Below are 18,783 nucleotides of genomic sequence, written 5' to 3' on the forward strand. Positions count from 1 at the left end.
GAGCATACACACATACACTGACACCTCTAGGACTGAGCATACACACATACACTGACACCTCTAGGACTGAGCATACACATATACTACACTGACAACTCTAGGACTGAGGATACACAAATACACTGACACCTCTAGGACTAAGGTTAAACACATACACTGACACCTCTAGGACTGAGGATACACACATACACTGACACCTCTAAGACTGAGCATACACACATACACTGACACCTCTAGGACTGAGCATACACACATACACTGACACCTCTAGGACTGAGCATACACATATACACTGACAACTCTTGGGCTGAGGATACACAAATACACTGACACCTCTAGGACTAAGGTTAAACACATACACTGACACCTCTTGGACTGAGGATACACACATACACTGACACCTCTAGGACTGAGCATACACACATACACTGACACCTCTAGGACTGAGCATACACACATACACTGACACCTCTAGGACTGAGCATACACATATACACTGGCAACTCTAGGACTGAGGATACACAAATACACTGACACCTCTAGGACTAAGGTTAAACACATACACTGACACCTCTAGGACTGAGGATACACACAAACTGACACCTCTAGGACTGAGGATACACACATACACTGACACCTCTAGGACTGAGGTCACACACCTATAACTCTAAATTGGAGATATGGGAATGAGCTCCCTATCCACTGGGAAATGAGAAAGTAAATCAGTTTTCACTACACAGCGAACATTGTATGCGTCTACATTCCATACATTAAACGTTATGTAAATATTTGTATTAAAGTCCTTAGAGATTTTAAAGTGACATGAAAGTAAAAAATAAGCTTTCATGGCTTGGATAGGGCATGCGTTTTTAAAAGACTTAAAGGGACAGTAAAGTCATAATTAGACATTCATGATTTAGACAGAGCATACCATTTTTAGCAACTTTACAATTTACTTCTATTATTTAATTTCACAGTGTGTAGGACTGAGGATACACACATACACTAACATCTCTAGGACTGAGGATACACACATAAACTGACACATCTAGGACTGAGGATACACACACGAACTGACACCTCTAGGACTGAGGATACACACATACACTGACACCTCTAGGACTGAGGATACACACATACACTGACACCTCTAGGACTGAGGTCATACACATACCCTGACACCTCTAGGACTGAGGATACACACATACACTGACACCTCTAGGACTGAGGTCATACACATACCCTGACACCTCTAGGACTGAGGATACACACATACACTGACACCTCTAGGACTGAGGATACACACATACACTGACACCTCTAGGACTGAGGTCATACACATACCCTGACACCTCTAGGACTGAGGATACACACATACACTGACACCTCTAGGACTGAAGTCATACACATACACTGACACCTCTAGGACTGAGGATACACACATACACTGACACCTCTAGGACTAAGGATACACACATACACTGACACCTCTAGGACTGAGGATACACACATACACTGACACCTCTAGGACTAAGGATACACACATACACTGACACCTCTAGGACTGAGGATACACACATACACTGACACCTCTTGGACTGAGGATACACACATACACTGACACCTCTAGGACTGAGGATACACACATACACTGACACCTCTAGGACTAAGGATACACACATACACTGACACCTCTAGGACTGAGGATACACACATACACTGACACCTCTAGGACTGAGGATACACACACAAACTGACACCTCTAGGACTGAGGATACACACATACTAAACTAACCCAGTAAAAAAAAAAAAGTTTAATGTGTACAAAAGTGCAGCAATCCTGCCTGCAGAAGCTGCATATACCACTTGTATGTGATATATACAGTATTTGTTTGTGGATGTGAGGTAGATGGCAGGGATGAATTTCTATTCAACTTATGATACACAAAATGGAGCTGCCCATACATATGTCCAAGGATGCCCAATTATTTAGAATAAGCATTTATTAAACATGCTTATGTGGAAAAAAACAATACTCACATCTTATACATTTAAAAACCCATTTTTTTAAAATGACAGGGACCCTTCAGTAAAATCTCCTACTCTGCAGTGACACACGCTGAGGCTCCTGAGAAATCTCAGCAGCATTCCAGTGGGGATCGTTTCAAGGAGGGACTAACAACCCAGGGGCTCTGTCAGGAAATGAGTGAGACATGGCAGGCAGCAGCAGTTTGCAAACACACCAAGTAGGAAGGAAGTAATTAGTGCAGGGGCCAGGGCCGGATTTACCATTAGGCAGAGTAGGCATGTGCCTACAGGCGCCTTCCATAGAGGGGCGCCTGTCTCTCTGCTCCATATGCCTTTTCTGCACACCTCTGGGGCTCTGCCCTCACTCACCATAGTAGATAATAACTTTGCCCTAAAGAAAGATGGCCGCCACTTTGGCTGGTCTGGTCCACTTATCCAGTGAATGCAGACAGAGCAGACAGAGCGGCCCGAGAGTGTGTGGGGGTTGATTGTGCACATTGCAGGCTTGGTCAGCAAAGTTTCTTAATGAAGCCCCAATCTAGACAACCTGCACTTTTCTTGTATAAATTATATTTAAAAAAAATACTGTTCTGGCTGGAATCTCATCACACTGGGCAAATTGAGTGTTTTGTTATAGATCATGGACTGCCTTTTATGTGGAAAAATTAGCAGCTGCTTAAAAAAAAAATCATAATTCTATAAAGTTTTAGACTGTATCTATAGGTTCATACATGTGAACTGGGAGCGCGTGGGGGCGCTTTAGATTTTGGTGCCTACAGACACCTGGGCTGTAAAGCCGGCCCTGGCAGGGGCTCTGCAGAGTTCTGCTGCCTGTCGTTTCTCACTGACTCCCTGACAGACACCACACCACAACCACATAATGACAAGCTGGCAGCTGCATTCCAATAGGGATCATTCCAAATAGGAATAATAATGCAGGGAGTGATTGAGAAGTTGCAGGCAGCAGCAGTCTGCAGACACACACCAAGCTCAGTATATTGCAACACGGTCACATACCTCAGGATGTGAAACAGAGAGAGCCACAACCACCTTCTTCTGCTGCATTACCCATGTGCTCAGTGCTGTAGTGATCAGACTTCACTCTTCCCGGCCAGAATAACACACGCCTCCTCCAAGCTGACAGGCTCCACAAGAAGAGTGATGTCACTGACTGAGACCTGATTGGCTAGAGGCTGCATTGGACAGCAGCCTCTATTAGGAGCAAACTGGGTGGGGCTAGCTCTCAACTCATACAATTAAATTAGCAAGATATCCATGTTGCGTAATGTGAGGGCAGCTGAACGGCTCACAGCCTCTCCATTGCGCAACATGGATATGGATGAATTGCAGGCAGGCAGCCTTGTATCATGGAGGCGGAGTTGGCAGGGGGGTGGGGGGCTTACCTTAGGGTACATAAAAAAAAATATATATATATATGTCAACTTTAAAAGAAAATTATTAAACAAAATAAAAAAAAGTGTAATACACACATAGGACAGGGGAGGCGCTGCCTCCCCTGCCTCCTATGACTGCACGTCACAATGTTAGCATAGGTTGTATGCATCCCTGAACAGTAGAGTCTTTAGGGAGCGCTTGAAGCTTTCAAAACTAGGGGAGAGTCTTGTGGAGTGAGGCAGAGAGTTCCACAAGATGGGAGCCAGTCTGGAGAAGTCCTGTAAATGGGAGTGTGATGAGGTAACCAGAGAGGAGGAGAGTAGGAGGTCATGAGCAGAGCGAAGGGGACGGGAGGGAGAGTATCTGGAGACAAGGTCTGAGATATAGGGGGGAGCAGTGCAGTTGAGGGCTTTGTATGTCAGAGTGAGAATTTTGTGTTTGATCCTAGAGGCAAGAGGAAGCCAGTGAAGGGATTGGCAGAGAGGTGCGGCAGATGAAGAGCGATGTGTAAGAAAGATGAGCCTGGCAGAGGCATTCATTATGGATTGTTAAGGAGCTAGGCAGCAGGTGGGGAGACCAGAGAGGACAGAGTTGCAGTAATCGATGCAGGAAAGAATGAGAGAGTGGATTAAAATCTTAGTTGTGTCTTGTGTAAGGAAGTGTCTAATTTTAGAGATGTTTTTAAGGTGGAAGCGGCAGGCTTTAGCCAAGGACTGAATGTGAGGAGTGAAAGAGAGATCTGAGTCAAATGTGACCCAGAGACATTGGGCATGCAGAGTAGGGGTAATGATGGAGTTGTCAACAGTTATAGAGAGATTGGGGGTGGAGAGTTTGGAAGAAGGGGGGAAAATAAGGAGCTCAGTTTTGGAGAGATTTAGCTTGAGGTAGTGAGAGGACATCCATGAAGAGATGTGAGAAAGACAGTTAGTGACACGGGTTAGGCAAGGAAGGAGATAGGTCTGGTGCAGAGAAGTAGATTTGGGTGTCATTGGCATACAAATGATATTGGAAACTGTGGGACTTTATTAGGGAACCTAGTGATGACGTGTAGATTGAGAAGTGAAGGGGACCGAGGAAAGAGCCTTGTGGTACTCCGACAGAAAGTGGTGACGGGGCAGAGGAGGCCCCAGAGAAGGCTACATTAAAGGTACTGTTTGACAGGTAGGAAGAGAGCCACGAGAGGGCTGTGTCACAGATGCCGAAGGATTGGAGGGTTTGGTGCAAAAGAGGGTTGTCAACAGTGTCAAAGGCTGCGGACAGATCAAGGAGGATAAGCAGAGAAGTGGACTTTTGATTCTGCTGTAAGTAGGTCATTGGTAACCTTAACAATTGCTGTCTCTGTGGAGTGTTGGGGATGAAATCCAGATTGCAGTGGGTCAAGGAAGGAGTTTAATGTAAGGAAATGGGATAGGTGTGCATATATTTGTTTTTTTGAGAAGCTTTGAGGCAAGAGGGAGGAGGGAAATAGGGCGGTAGTTGGATGGGGAGGTAGGATAAAGAGAAGGTTGTTTGAGGATAGATGTGACGAGTGCATGTTTCAGAGATGAGGGAATTATACCGGTGCTGAGGGAAAGGTTTAAATGTGTGTGAGTATAGGGGTAAGGGAAGCAGAGAGGGAGGGGAGTAGCTGTGAGAGGATAGGCTCAAGGGGACAGGTAGTGAGGTGAGAGCGCAGTATAAGTGCCGAAACTTCTTCCTCAGTAACAGGGGAGAATGAGCTAAGTTTAAGGTTATGTAGGTTGTGGTTGATTGAGAGCATTTGACTGGGTGAGAGAATGGAATTATGTTGAGAGCTGATTTCATTTCTGATGGAGTCGATTTTGTTAATGAAGTGGCTGGCAAAGTCTTGAGCTGACAGAGAAGTTGTATTAGGAGGTGGGGGAGGGCGGAGAAGAGTATTAAAAGTGGAGAACAGACTTTTGGGTTTGAAGAAAGATTAGAGATAAAAGTAGAGAAGTAGTGTTGCTTATGGAGATTAAGGGCGGAATAGTAGGGGTTCAAGATGAATTTGTAATGAAGAAAATCAGCTGAACTCCGAGATATATTTATATATATATATATATATATATATATGTTTTTTAAATAAAATCATACACATTTTCCATTTTTTCCAGCCAGTGACAATCTTCTCTGCCTGCATCTTTGGTTTGTTTTTGTTCTCTAAAATACAATTTATAGGGGCCGATTTAGGAAAGTGTGGACGGACATAATCCGCTGTAGCGATCATGTCCGCCGCACATCGATAAATGCTGACACCATACACTGTCGGCATTTATCATTGCACAAGCAGTTCTGGTTAACTGCTTGTGCAATGCCGCCCCTGCAGATTTGCAGCCGATCGGCCGCTAGCAGGGGGTGTCAATCAACCCGTTCGTATGCGATTGGGCAGATTGCTGTCTGCCGCCTCAGAGCAGGCAGACGAGTTAAGGAGCAGCGGTCTTAAGACCGCTGCTTCTTAATTCCTGGCTGCATCAAGCTCCGTTTGGAGCTTGATCTTGATAAAATCGGCCTCATAGTCTATAACTATTACCTTTCTGATTACAGTACTGTACTATCTATGTTATGTATACAAAAAGTAATACATTGAAATAAACCTACCTTTACTTTGCATGTATAAGCTGACATGTAAATATTGCCTAATTTACACTTGGTCCCATCCCCCCTCCAAGCTTTTCCATTTTACAGATGCAAATACACAAATACTCCAAAATTCAATCGATTTTAAAATCCAAACCTTGTCCAGTCCCAAGCAGTTTGGATGACGTGTTTTCTACCTGTACTGCTTCCATAGACTGCACTAAGCTCCTATCAGCATACCTAGCTGTACTCTTCAACAAAGGATACCAAGAGATCAAAGCAATTCTTATAACTGAAGTAACATGGAATGCTACATAACATTGCATGCTCTGTCTGAATCATCATTGTTTAAATTTGACTTTACTGTTACATTTATCAAAACAACAAAATGAATTTAAAAATGTAATCTATAAAAAAAATATATGTAGGAAAAGCATAGTTCAATGTTACTGCTCAAGATAAAATAGATGTACTGTACATGTCTTTTCACTTATTTTAAACCATAAAATTAGGGGTATTTGGGTAAACGTTTTATCTTTTTTTCCTTTTATTGCAACATAGACACATGAATTAAAAAAAAAGTGTGGTGAAAGAGGTCATTGTAACATTATCTTCTATTTTGTGTATATTAAAGGAATGTCATAAATAAGCTCTTAAGATTCAGATATACAATTAAAAAATGATTTCTGTTATGGAGTTAACATCAATCTCACTGTATTCTTTGTTGAAAATTAGTTACTTTCCATGATTGCATATGTAAATAGGCTCAGGAATGCACACGTGTCTTGAGCACTATATGGCTGCAGTGCAACAATGTTTGTAACAATGTTATGGTGTTCTCAAGACAGAGTACTTCAGTATGCTCTCAGGGAAATAAGCTTACTTTTAAACACAGACACAAGGAGAAAAATATAAATACATTGTTAAAAGTAAATTCAAAAGGTTTTTTTTGTTAATAGTACAATATTTCTGAATTATGAAAGTTTAATTTTGATCATGTCCCTTTAAATTGTCATTATTGTTATTATCATTTATTTGTACAACACCGCAAAATTCCATAGCACTGGGTACAGAGATAAAATACAAAACATAACAGACTAATCAAATCTAGTACAGGAGGAAGAGGGCCCTGCTCCGGAGAAATTACAGTTTACAGGTTAAGGGTGCAGAGACATAAGGTTTGGAGTAGCTTGCCACATGGATTGTAATTGCAGGAGTGAGTCAGGCCGTTCTGAGTCATGGGTGACCCCAAGACAGCGGACCTGGGGTTAGGTGTAGAGAATAGAGTCTCTGACGGTCAGAGAAATGTCAGGTGTCGGATGTCTCGAAGAGGGGGGAATAAGAAACAGCTCAGATTCGCATAGATTGAGTTGGAGGTAGTGTGAGGACATCCAAGAGGAAATTGCAGAGAGACAGTTGGAACTCTGGCTAAGTAAAGAGGGAGAGATATCAGGAGAGGACAGATAGATTTGGGTATCATCAGCATATAAATGTTACTGAAAGCCAAAGGTGGCTATAAGTTTTGCAACGGATAACGCATATAGAGAGAAAAGCAAGGGACCCATGACAGATCCTTGCAGTACTCCAACTGAGAGAGGCAAAGGATCAGAAGATATGTTGTTAAAGGAAACCGAAAACCAGTGGTTTGAGAGATATAAAGCAAATCAGGAGAGGGCTGTCTTTCGAATGCCAAATGAATGCAGGATTTTTAGGAGGAGAGGACGGTCAACTGTTTCAAAAGTAGTGGATAGGTCAAGAATAATTAGGGGCTGATTTATCAAGCTCCATAACTTGTCCGCCTGCTCTGAGGCGGCAGACAGAAATCAAATCAAATACGATCGGGTCGATTGTCCTCGAATCTGCAGGGGGCAGTATTGCACAAGCAGTTCTGGTGAACTGCTTGTGCAATGATAAATGCAGATAGCGCATGCTGTGGGCATTTATCGATGTGCAGCGGACATGATACGCTTTATTGTATCATGTTCGCTAGCACTTTCATAAATATACCCCTTAGTAAGGAGTAGTTGCTTTAGCTGATAACAGGTCATTTGTTACTTTAGTGAGAGCAGTTCCTGTTGAGTGTTTATGGCGAAAACAGATTGTAGTGGATCAAGTAAGGAGTTAGTTGTGAGAAATTGAGTTAGGCAATTATAGACCAGTCGTTCTAATAATTTGGAAGCAAAGGGAAGTAAGGAGACCAGTCGATAGTTAGAAGGGGTGGAGGGGTCAAGCGAGGGCTTTTTTAGGATTGGTATGCTTGATGCATGCTTGAATGTATCAGGGAATGTTCCAGCAGTGAGATATTGGTTAAAGAGGTGAGTTAGGGTAGGGGTTAGAGAAGCAGAACGAGAGGGAGGAAGTTGTGAATGAATAGGATTAAGTGGGCAGGTTATGGGATGAGCCGAAGATAGGAGTACAGAGACTTCTTCCTCTGTTACAGGAGGAAAGCAGCAGAGAGTTTTGTTAATAGAAGGGGTGGGTAGGAGGGCTAGGTTTGAGGGATGTGAGGTGTATTTACATTTTCTAATCCGTTTTATTTTTGAAGTGATCAGCAATAATCTGAGCAGTGAATTTGGCAGTGGGCGGAGGTACAGGCAGACTTAGAAGGGAGTTAGGGGTTGAAAACAGCTTTCTGGGATTGGATATGTGAGTTAACATAAGGTAGGAGAAATAGACTTGTTTGGCCAGGCTGAGTGCAGAGTTGTATGACTTAAGGATGAATGTATAATGCAGGAAATCAGCATGGGTGCATGATATCCTACAGTGTCACTCCTGTTGTTCACTCATTTTCTTACTCCTTGTCATAGCTCCCTACACTTATGAACTAACACACTTAGGAAACTATAAATGCTGCACTGATCTAACAAGCTAGCTTGATGTAACAAGTTAGGGGTATTCAATTTATATGTAATAATAGTCACATGGTCCTGATTAACAAAGGTTATACACCAACATTTTCTTGTCATACTTGAAGAGGCGTTTCTCTTTCCACCATCAAGCACAGACAATTGTCCTTATCAGCCAGCATGAATTAGTAGTTAGTATAAAGTCAATAATGCAATATTAGTTTACATTTAAATAGATTATATATATATATTTTGGAAATGTGTAAATTCTGATCTTTCATTTGCATAATAGAACATTATGAAAGCACAGTGTCCCTTTATGTGCATGAATAAAATATAGGAATAGTGTCCGCTGTGCTACTAATCCAGGAAGGTTCCTTATCCCTATCCTAACACAATGAAATATGTTACAATCTTATGAAGACAATCAGTTTAGACAATGAGAAAAGAGGATACTTTTACATATTTTCATTCCTGTAAATAACATACAGGAAGATTACGAGTTTTGCGTTACAGCTTTTAACGCTGAAAAAATGGCAATTTCAGTGTAATGGCAGTAACGCAGCTATTGCGAGTCCTGTCAGCATAGCTATACCGCAAGCATTTTAGCCTGTAATGCGACGTCCATTCTGCACTCAAAAAAATTAAGTTTTTGCGTGGGATTTTCATAGCGCCGGTATTACAGTTTATGCGGTATGGCTGATTTGAACAGCCAATAGGATTTCAGTAGCTCTCATCCTATTGGCTGTTTTGAACAGCCAATAGGATTTTAGAAGCTCTCATCCTATTGGCGGATTTGAATTTGAAGACTCAAATTAGCCAATAGGAATGCAAGGTACCCAATTTTGAAACGGCTACCTTGCATTGAAGCTTCAGTGTACGGCGGGGACCGTTTGAAGAGGACGCTCCATGCTGGATGTCTTTGCCGGGATGAAGGTAAAAGATGCCCCCGCGATGAATGAAGATTTTGCCGTCTGGATGAAGACTTCTCGCCGCCTGGATATCCAGACTTCAGCAACTGTGATTAGATATTCTGGGGTTAGTGTTAGGTATTTTTTGGGGTGGGTTTTTTCAGATTAGGGTTTGGGCTTTTGAAAAAGAGCTAAATGCCCTTTTAAGGGCAATGAAAAAGAGCTGAATGCCCTTTTAAGGACAATGCCCATACAAATGCCCCTTTAGGGGCAATGGGTGGCTTGGGTTTTTTTTTAGAGTTAGGTTTTTATTTTGGGGGGCTGGTTGGGTGGTGGGTTTTACTGTTTGGGGGACTTTGTATTTTTTTTTACAGGTAAAAGAGCTGTTTAACTTAGGGCAATGCCCTACTAAAGGCCCTTTTAAGGGGTATTGGTAGTTTATTGTAGGTTAGGGGGTGTTTTTATTTTGGGTTGGCTTTTTTATTTTTATAGGTCATTTTTTATTGATAATTTCGTTTATTATTTTTGTAAGCTTAGTGTTTTTTATTTTTCGTAATTTAGTGTTTATTATTTTTTGTAATTTTAAAATTTTAAATTTTTCTCGTAGTGTTAGTTTTTGTTTTAAATTTGTAATTTAGATTTTTTAATTGGTAGTATTTTTAATTTTATTAGAATAGTAAGGTTAGGTTAATTTATAGTTTAATGTTAGGTTTATTTTTATTTCACAGGTAAGTTTTTATTTATTTAAATATATTTATATTGTAATTTTAATTTAAATTTAGAAGGGTGTTAGGTTTAGGGGTTAATAGTTTAATTTAGTGTTTTGCAATGTGGGGGGGCCGGCGGTTTAGGGGTTAATAGGTTTATTTAGTGGCGGAGATGTGGGAGGCCAGAGGTTTAGGGGTTAATAGGTTTATTTAGTTGTGGAGATGTGGGAGGCTGGAGGTTTAGGGGTTAATAACTTTATTATAGTGTCGGCGATATCGGGGAGCGGCGGAATAGGGGTAAATAACTTTGCTATAGTGGCGGTGATGTCGGGAGCGGCGGAATAGGGGTTAATAACTTTATTATAGTGACGGTGATGTCGGGGAGCATCGGAATAGGGATTAATAATTTTAATTAGGTGTCGGCGATGTCAGGAATGGCGGATTAGGGGTTAATAACTTTATTTAGAAGTCAGCGATGTCGGTGCGGCAGATTCGGGCTGTTTAGACTTGGGGTTTATATTAGGGTGTTAGGTTTAAATGTAACTTTTTTCCCCCCCATAGACATCAATGGGGTTGCGTTACGGAGAATTTTCATTCCGCACTTCAGGTGTTAGTTTTTTTTCTAACTCTCTCTCCCCATTGATGTCTATGGGGGAAAGCATGCACGAGCACGTTAAAGCAGCTCTTGGATTTTGTACGGTATGGAGCTTAACACCACCATATCGCACGCACAAGAAGGCTTTTCAGGAACTTGTAATGGCAGCGCTCTGGAGGGTTAAATAACGCAACTTTTTTGGCGTTAGTTTTGCACCCTGTTTAGGGCGAAACTCGTAATCTAGGTAATAATGTAATGTAATAATAGCATATTTTCCCATCACAACAAATACATTATTCAAAATAAGTATATTATTCAACCCTTTTAAACACTGAAATATAAGAGAGTGCTTTTACCAGGGGATTTAGGGTCCATTTATCAACAAGTGGGCGGACAGGATCCCAGTTAGGGAATCTGTCCAACCATGATTGCTGCTAGTGGGCAGCATGATGCACAACCAATCACATGAGAGCAGGGGCTGCCAATTACCCTGGTTGAATTAGTTTGGGGTGATTTTAAACTGCCAGCTCCGAGCTGGCTGAAAGGTTAAGAAATAGTGGTTTGAAGACCACTGCTTCTTAACTATTGGATGCCATGCAGACGTTTTAAAGCTTCATTTGCAGCCTGATAAATGGAGACCTTAATATGTTGGTGACAAAAAAACAAAATTATTTTAATTTACTTTTTTTTTTTTCTTCAGGATGTTGACCAAATTGGTGGGAAAATCCTATTCAATAGCATACCAAAAATAGAAAATGGTCCCACTCAAGTCACTTAAGAATTAAAAATCAAAAAGTTGTGATTGTCTGGAACACCACCATGTATATTGTTGCATGAGGGAGGGAATAGTAGAAGGGGGAAAGTTGAAATGGGCAGACATAGTGTAAGAACAAAATTAAAGGAATATTAAACAGTAAATACATGTTATGAGCACAGCATTGTGGTTATTTTATGCCTTCCTCCAGTCATGGGTGCCGCCATGTTGAAATCAATTTTTCCTACATCCAGTGCTGACCTGCTTGTATATGTGCAGCAACTCTCTTTCAGATACCATCAGTGTAACCTAGGTTCCAAAATGGCAGCAACCATTAGAGGGAGGTGCATGAAATGTATTTAAAAGAAGGATAAGGGAAGTGAGATGGAAGGAAGTAGGAGTGGAGAGAAAAATTGACAAGGGTAGAGATGGCTAGATGTAGTGTGAAAAAGCAAAGAGTAGAGAGGTAGTGTGGTAGAAAGTGTTTGAAGATAAAATAAATAGTGATGTGATTCTAAAAAGGAAATTGATAGAGAAAAACTAGAAAGAGTAAGTACGAAAATACCGTTATAATTATAAAATATTTCCTCCCATTTAAAACAGTAGTTTTTGCAGTAGCCAACCAACGTTATAAAAAAATCAAATCTTGGTTTGAACGATTAAAATTTATAGTAGTCATCTACTGATGCCAGCAATCGCTAACTGATGGCAGAATGCTCTATCCAGTAATATTGCCAACAACTGTGTAAACAGCAAGCTTCCTGAATGCTTCAAGCAGAGCATTAACTCTATTATATATTCCCAGTCAAGGCAAAGTGCAACCCTTCCATCTAAATGATGTATCTACTAAACTAAATGCCTGTTCGGTGTTTTCTTTATTAGTTTTAATGTAATCCGCCCTATTTTTGTTTATTGCTCTAAAACAAGCTTCTAGTAAGTAATTGTCATTTTTAGAGGGTCATATAGTCCCCCGCATTATAAAGAGGACGTGCTTCCTTTTTAGTGGGGGCTATTTCTTCTTTTCAATGGGTGGTTGTTCTAGTAATGCAGTGGGTTGTAAAGTAGCTGACTTAAGGGCTCACTGCATACCCTCTAGATCAGACACAATGCCAGAAGGTTATTTGTCGCTTCTTGCCCACACTCGTGGACAGCCGTGGATATATGTAAATATGATATGATTAAACTGGTATATCAATTGGCTGAATATACTTAATTAAAGGGACAGTCTACACCAGAATTTTTATTTTTTTAAAAGATAGATAATCCCTTTATTACCCATTCCCCAGTTTTGCATAACCAACACAGTTATAATAATACACTTTTAACCTCTGTGATTATCTTGTATCTAAGCCTCTGCAAACTGCCCCTTTATTTCAGTTCTTTTGACAGACTTGCAGTCTAGCCAATCAGTGCCTGCTCCCAGATAACTTCACGTGCACGAGCACAGTGTTATCTATATGAAATATGTGAACTAACACCCTCTAGTGGTGAAAAACTGTTAAAACGCATTCTGAAAAGAGGTGGCCTTCAAGGTCTAAGAAATTTGCATATGAACCTCCTAGGTTAAGCTTTCAACTAAGAATACCAAGAGAAAAAAGCAAAATTGGTGATAAAGTAAATTGGAAAATTGTTTAAAATTACATGCTCTATCTGAATCATGAAAGTTTATTTTGGCCTAGACTGTCCCTTTAATACAGGAGTGTTAAAGGGTTATTAATTACCTATCAACCTTCCTTGCTAGATGGAATAGGATTTATGTATAGAAGTTCTAACTTTAGTCATAGATGGACATAAAGGTAAACTACTCAAATCATTTTTGTTCTATGTAATAGAGGGCATCAGGGCATTGTTGAATAAACTAACTTGCTTTTTACTAAAGCTTGAGAAGGCTTGCACCTCTCCACCAATAGAGCTCTGGGAGTTTTCCCTAATAACCAGTGAACCATGGATAACAAGGTAGTGGTTTTAAACAAGCAAGCATTTTCTTTCAGCTCCCGATTTCTTTATAAATACATTTTACTATAGCTTTTGTTTTAAAAAAAAAGATTTTAAAAATCTCTAACATTTTAATTTACGCTTTTTCATGTTTGTTACATTAAAGGGATATGAAACAACTTTTTTATGATTCAGACAGAGCATACCATTTTTAAAAAAGTGTAAAATTAACTTGTTCCTTTGATATTCTGTGTTGAAGAGATACCTAGGTAGGCATCTGGAACACTACACAGCAGGAAATAGTGCTGCCCTCTAGTGTTATTGCAGAGGGATAACATTGTTGCAATACTGCTGCCATATAGTGCTCCGGAAATGCTCCACCCTATTCTGCTCTGGCTATCAGAATTATGAGAAAACTAAAACTGGTAAAAAAAAGGTGGTCAAATTTTTTTTATTGCTTTGCACAGCTTAAAGGGACACTAAATCCAAAAATTTTCGCTCATGATTCTGATGGAGAATACAATTTTAAACAACATACCAATTTACTTCTATTATCTAATTTGCTTCATTATTTAGATATTTTTGGCTGAAGAAATAGCAATGCAAGGGTGAGCCAATCACACAAGGCATCTATGTGCAGCCACAAATCAGAAGTTACTAAGCCTATCTAGATATGCTTTTAAGCAAAGGATATCAAGAGAATGAAGCAAAATAGATAATAGAAGTAAATAAGAAAGTTGTTTAAAATTGCATGTTCTTTCTAAATCATGAAAGAAAAAATGTAGGTTTCATGTCCCTTTAAAAGAAATGTCAAGGAAAAACACAAATTTATCTGATGGGTTTAGTATTATCTGTATGTATTAAATAATATTGATTTAAAGGACTGACTTATAAACTAACTGACAAATTACGATGAGCACATAAGACAATACACCATTAATATGAATAAAACAAGTGTGTGTATACACACACACACATATATACAGTATATATAATCACACACACACACATATATATATATATATATATATATACAGTATATATTTATATATATGCACCAGATTACGAGTGGAGTGCAAACATTTGTGTGCAAATTATATCGGGTTTTCGCAATCGTTTGCACGTAGGTTAAATTGCGCTGGTATTACAAGTTGAAAGTAAACGAGATCACTTGAGCGCAATTCAAATTAACACTTGTCAGGTTAGCACATCCTCAGAGCTGTGGGGTAACTGTTTTGCGAAAAACACATCAAAAATACACTACAAAGTACACACACTCAGAATAACACTATTTAATTAATAATATTCATTAAATATTGCACACAAAAGTTATATGGGCTCAAAGATAGGAGGTCTCAGGTGTTAAAAAAAAGGCAGGCAAAGGGCTTTAACATTGAGATACATATATATACATCTTTAAAGATGGATATGTATGTACAGTATTTATATATGTCTATATATGTGTACAGATGTATTTATGTATTTATGTGTATATACTGCATGTATTTACAGACATATATACACATAAATACATATGTACATATATATATATAGACATGAAAAATCATATTTATGCAATATACAAATTTAAGTTATAGTGTGCTTTAATTTAAATATTTCACATTCCAATGTTCTGCACATAGCAGAATATGTTCTAAGTATTTATAAATAGATATTCCTTTATATATCTGTATATCTACTCCTATATATAAACATCTACAAATATAGGTATAGATATACATTGTACCAAAATACCATCAGATACTGTATATATAGAAATATGTATTTATGGATAAATAGAACATATTCTGATATGTAAAGATCATTGGAATGGGAAATATTTATATTTTCATGTTGGGTTAGCGCACATGAGACTATGCGATCGGGTTTGTGCGCAAATGGGGTGTTCCACTTTTTTTGCTCCATTGACTTCTATGGGGGAATAGTTTATTGCACGCGCAATATTGTAAGTTCGGCTTTTTGTGCACGTCGGGTTAACGCAAGAGCAATACATTTTTACTTTCAATTTGTAATACCAGCGAAACTCGACGCACGCAAAAAGTTTACTTCTAGTGCAATAAGCAGTCTAGGGAAAGCGCTAGATAGCGCTCCACTCGTAATCTGGCCCACAATGAGAAATAACATGTTGTTCTTGGTATAATGAAGATTAGTATACAGCAAATCAGATATGTAGCTGTAACAACTAAGCCACATTATGTATGCAAAGTTAATTTGTGCACCTATTCTTCAGATAGAGTTTGGTAAATATAACACGTCTGCTTCTATTTAATGTATGAAACAGGAATGGTTATGGCATTAATTAACGTATTAATTTATTATATTAATTAAGTACATATTAAAGGCAACTCTTGTGTTGTAAATGAATGCTCATGATATAATATACATCACATATTATTTTGTAGACCTAGAAATGTTTATGTATTTATATTATTTATGTATTATATTATTTATATATTATATTAAATATATATATATATATTATATATGTCAAAGAAATTAGGCAGACACTCAGGAATCAATTTGAATCAAAGTTTCTTTACTATAGGCAGCAGCACATACAGAGCTATTATATATATATATATATATATATATATATATATATATATATTATATTATTTATTATTTATGTATTTATATTTAGCGCTGCGGAATCTGTTGGCGCTCTACAAATAACCGATAATAATAATAGTGTTCCCATAGTTTTAGTAGTATGACATTTTAATGGTAAATTAACTTCAATTTAACATAATGCATTTGTTATGTATACGAGGAAGTTCAGGTCATTTCAGGTTTGTGGACATTAGATAAATTAAATAAACCATGTGGCAAAGCAAAGCAGCTGTAGACATCGATATTATGATTTATTGTACAGGAAAATATATTAGTAATACTGGAAATGGAAACATGCTAGTTACAGCTTACATAAAATATCATATACAGTTCTGAAGTTTTTTATTTCTAGAGCGCGATATCAATGACTAAAAACACAGAGAAAAAAAAGACAATAGGACAATAAATTAAGAGAATTCAAATGATTAAAATATAACAAAAACTCAGATTTTTTTCTAAAAAAAAATAAAAATCAAGAGAATCCATTTAATTAACTTTGGAAGAAGTAAGTGCATAAATCAATACAATTTTACATACGCTTTGTAAATTTGTTCATCTAGCCTGTTAATGTTTATATTAGTTTACATTTTCAGTCAAAATCTATACTTTAGGATTGCTTACATAGGATGCCATACAGATTAGAGAAAATTATGTGTGTGTGTATGTATATATATATATATATATATATATATATATATATATATATATATATATATATATATATATATATATATATATATATATATAAAGATACAATACATCTAAACTTTATCTGAACTGAATAAAACTACTTTTTACTTTGGTTTTAAGCTTTTGGAAGTATATTCCTGATTCTAATATAAATATGTACTTCTTGCAAGTCTCTGTGCCAACTAAAATTGCAAAAATATATTTTTTTCATGTAAAAACATTTTAATTTCTTTTGCATCAAGTGCATGCTAGTTTAATGATTAAAAAAAAAAGAATTTCAAAACGCCCTACTTATATGTAGTAAGTCATCCACAATTGAATTTGTGTAGGATAAAGAAAGCTAAAGAACCTACATTTCAGTACATAGATTCCGTAAGAAGTCTCTGTATTTTGATAACATAAAAAGTACATACCTCCTCCATGGCTCTGGCAGAGATATGGAAATCTCCATACATTTCCCAGCCCCACACAAAAGCCTATACAGGTGAGCATATACTGGGCTTTGTTGTCCCATTGTGGCCTCTCACTTGCCTCGTCCTTCTCTAATCTTTCAAGTTCCTCATAGGTCTGAATTCTGTTCTCTAGTCTCGGATTTGGTAACTGAAGTTTCACCATGGTGCCCTGTATAATTGAATGCCCTCTATAATTAAGTACACATTGATGTTGAATGAGTGAGGCAGTGATACAGGTTAATGTAAGCAAAAGCTATTTGTAGTGAACCTTTGGCACCCAATGGAGGCTGTACCGTTTTTTTTTTAGAAGGGAGTCAGCAGATTCATTTAATTTAACAAGCTTTCTAATTATTAATGCCTTATCAGTCAAAGCATTACTAAGCACCAAATTAACAATCACAGATTTACAGAAAGAGATAGATAACACAGAAGAACTATTTGTGTATTATTGCTCTCTGAATGGCTATGATTCTTTTTCTCCGTGCTCATTGGTAAACAGCTGTAAAAATAAAACAGATAAAGTACAAAATGTCTTGTAAAACTGTACTAAATGCTGGTTTATGGCTGATAGTACTTTAGGTTTGTCAATTAGAGAATAGCACGTTATATGGTTTCTATAATCCATCCGTATGTTATAAAGGAATATCAGTGCAAAGCAAACATTCTAGAGGTATAAAGCTTGTTTTCATTAAAAAGATGAAAAATACAAAATAAATGTATGTAAAGAGAAACCATTTAGGGTTCTTTTTTTTCATTATTATTTGTTATGGTATTTTGTTGTATTAGAACAATGAACTAATAGAATTTATGTCCAGTAATCTACATTTTTCTTAACATGAAGTCAGTGACACATAGAATTGTTCCAACACTCAATTTATAAATTTTGTTTAAATGTGTGATGATTCTATAGTTTTTTTTTGTACCTAAACCTCTTTGGTTGCGCCAGGCTGCACAGGTTTGACATGTCAAAGATGATGTTAGTAGCCAAGTAAAAATATACAATGTTAAATCTAGGAAAACATCAAAATAGCTTGCTTCTCTGCTGAAATTTCTAGGATTAGTGGGGTAGTAAAAATGTATTTCTATCTCTCTATTTATATATATATTTATATTTATTTATACAATAATGAGTTAATGAGCCAAGGCTTTATATATATATATATATATATATATATATATAGCGAGAGCTTGACAAATGTAAGCGTCTGCTTGTGCACAAGTATGAAATATGTGATTGTATATTTGTGTTTGTGTATGTATGT

General features: G+C 37.8%; 1 protein-coding gene across 1 annotated transcript in view; it reads right to left on the reverse strand.

Annotated features, from left to right (window-relative positions):
- Window positions 1–17,733, reverse strand: part of LOC128659388 (sodium-dependent neutral amino acid transporter B(0)AT1-like) — an 84,045-nt gene extending 66,312 nt beyond the window's left edge. The window contains exon 1 of the mRNA XM_053713041.1: window positions 17,483–17,733. Coding sequence (XP_053569016.1) covers window positions 17,483–17,684 — 202 coding nt within the window. The 5' untranslated portion in view covers window positions 17,685–17,733. The remainder of the gene's footprint in view (window positions 1–17,482) is intronic.
- Window positions 17,734–18,783: the final 1,050 nt, after the last annotated feature.

This window comes from Bombina bombina, chromosome 5, assembly GCF_027579735.1.
Source record: "Bombina bombina isolate aBomBom1 chromosome 5, aBomBom1.pri, whole genome shotgun sequence".
NCBI classification, from domain to species: Eukaryota; Metazoa; Chordata; class Amphibia; order Anura; family Bombinatoridae; genus Bombina; species Bombina bombina.